We start from the raw sequence: 1842 nt of genomic DNA, 5'->3' as shown, positions 1-1842 counted from the left end.
TAATATCTTTTATTTTTAATTAAAATAAATTTCATCAATAATCTTTTTTAAATGTAAATAATTTTTTGGTATATTTGTTTTATTTTATATAATGTAAATACTTTTTTGTTCAAAAAATGTTTAAGGACTTTATCGCTCAAAATATGAATGTTTATTGGCTTTTTTCATGTTTTTTCTATTATTTTACTACGTTAATTAGTTTTATAGGTTATAAGGATGTATATAACAGGTTTTAGAAAGTCCAAGAAATTGTTTAACAGGTTTTAAAATGTCCAAAAACTTATTTGTTCCAAAAAATTGTCCAAGAACTTATTTGTTCCAAAAAATTGTCCAAAGACTTAATCATTAAGTCCATTGGGTTTTTTTTAGACTTTTTCCTTAAAACAACTTATGGTTTTCTATAAAATCACTCATTAGCTTATTATAAGTCAGAAGGGTTTAACTTTTTCAAAGAATTCCTTATTACCGGTTTGACATCAGTATAAGTTGTTTATATAAATACTCAAAAATGCGTATTACATATATCATACCGAAATAAATCAATAAGTTATTTTTATAAGCAATCCTAAACACCCCTTTAGATATTTTACACATTTTAGAGTTTGATGAATTGGTTAGAGATGTATATATCATTAGATTTGGTTTCCGAACAAAACAACATGACTTGATTAATTTATTTCAAAATTTTCCACTTTTATTATATAAAATACTTTCGTGGTTTACCCCCACAATCATCTCTTGGACATCATGATTATAAAGTGCTACCCACTTCAAAAAGACGAAGAAAAAAAACCCATAATTTATATAACTCTTCAACACAAAAACAAAAACAAAAACAAAAACAAAAACACAAAGTGGAAACATGGATCAACTTGTTGCCAAAAAAATGAAAACAACAAGATCAATAATGTAAAACATAAACGTTATACTCGACACAAGCATCTCCTGTTTTCAAATCAAAATCGTGTGTGCTCGCTTGCACATACCCTCTAGCAAATCGGAAAAGCCCACTTCCTCCGATCACCGGCATCTCCCTCACCTTATGAAAAACCGGATTATTCCCCAAAACCGTCAACGTGCTCCCGTTGTACTTTCCGGTCGAAAACACAAAGTTCATGGCCATCAACAACCCAACTTCCTCCTGTGACGCCACTCCGTAAAACCCTTGTGCTCTTCCTAATAACTTCGACCCTATTTCAGGTTTCTCCGTCAATGGATCGTCGATCATATTAACCATGCCGAACCCGGAGGCTGACGTTTTGTTATTGGGCGGCGGTCGCACGATATTGACGACCGTCGGGTTGGAACCGCTTATGATGTCGTGCCAATAGAATTTGAAGTGGCTTAGTTTTTCGGTTCGGAGTTTCAACGGGTTCAGTTTCACGGATTTAAGAAAGGTGGGGTTTGCTCCGGCGGCCGGAAAAGTTTGTGGGAAAGCGATGAGGAGTGGGAGGAGGAGGGAGAGGAAAATTTTGGTCATTTTGGAGGATTTGTTACGAGTAGAAAGAAAGAATGAAGCATATGACAAAGTAGATGTCTGATGGGGGACCCCAATTTATAATGCAAATTACCAACCACCGTCAATAAAACCTTTAAAATATGTGGGTTATTTTAACTGAAAATAAAGGTTGTTTGTTTACTACCATTAATAACCTTTAACATTGTACTTTCAGTTTTTCTTATTACAGCAATGTACTTTCAAATTTTTTTAGGACAATGTACTTTGAAAAATTTATCCATTATAGCATTGTGTAACCTTTCGATTTAAATTTACCCATTATACTAGGTTTCCATGCCACCTCATTGTCCACATAGGCTGTCCACATGTACTATAGTGATGTG

General features: G+C 33.4%; 1 protein-coding gene across 1 annotated transcript; it reads right to left on the bottom strand.

Moving 5' to 3' along the window:
* Positions 1-781: 781 nt before the first annotated feature.
* Positions 782-1520, bottom strand: LOC112519406 (dirigent protein 22). The gene has a single exon (XM_025127504.1). It carries the CDS (start codon positions 1478-1480, stop codon positions 902-904), a length of 579 nt encoding a protein of 192 aa, XP_024983272.1. The 5' UTR covers positions 1481-1520; the 3' UTR covers positions 782-901.
* Between the last annotated feature and the right edge of the window lie 322 nt (positions 1521-1842).

Source organism: Cynara cardunculus (genome assembly GCF_001531365.2).
Source record: "Cynara cardunculus var. scolymus isolate 2C chromosome LG 10, CcrdV1, whole genome shotgun sequence".
Classification (NCBI taxonomy): domain Eukaryota; kingdom Viridiplantae; phylum Streptophyta; class Magnoliopsida; order Asterales; family Asteraceae; genus Cynara; species Cynara cardunculus.
The sequence above is the reverse complement of the archived record's forward strand: the minus strand, read 5'-3'. Positions and strand labels throughout refer to the sequence as shown.

Excerpts from the sequence above, each read along its gene's own strand:
- LOC112519406 (XM_025127504.1), bottom strand. The coding sequence starts at position 1,480 with ATGACCAAAATTTTCCTCTCCCTCCTCCTCCCACTCCTCATCGCTTTC.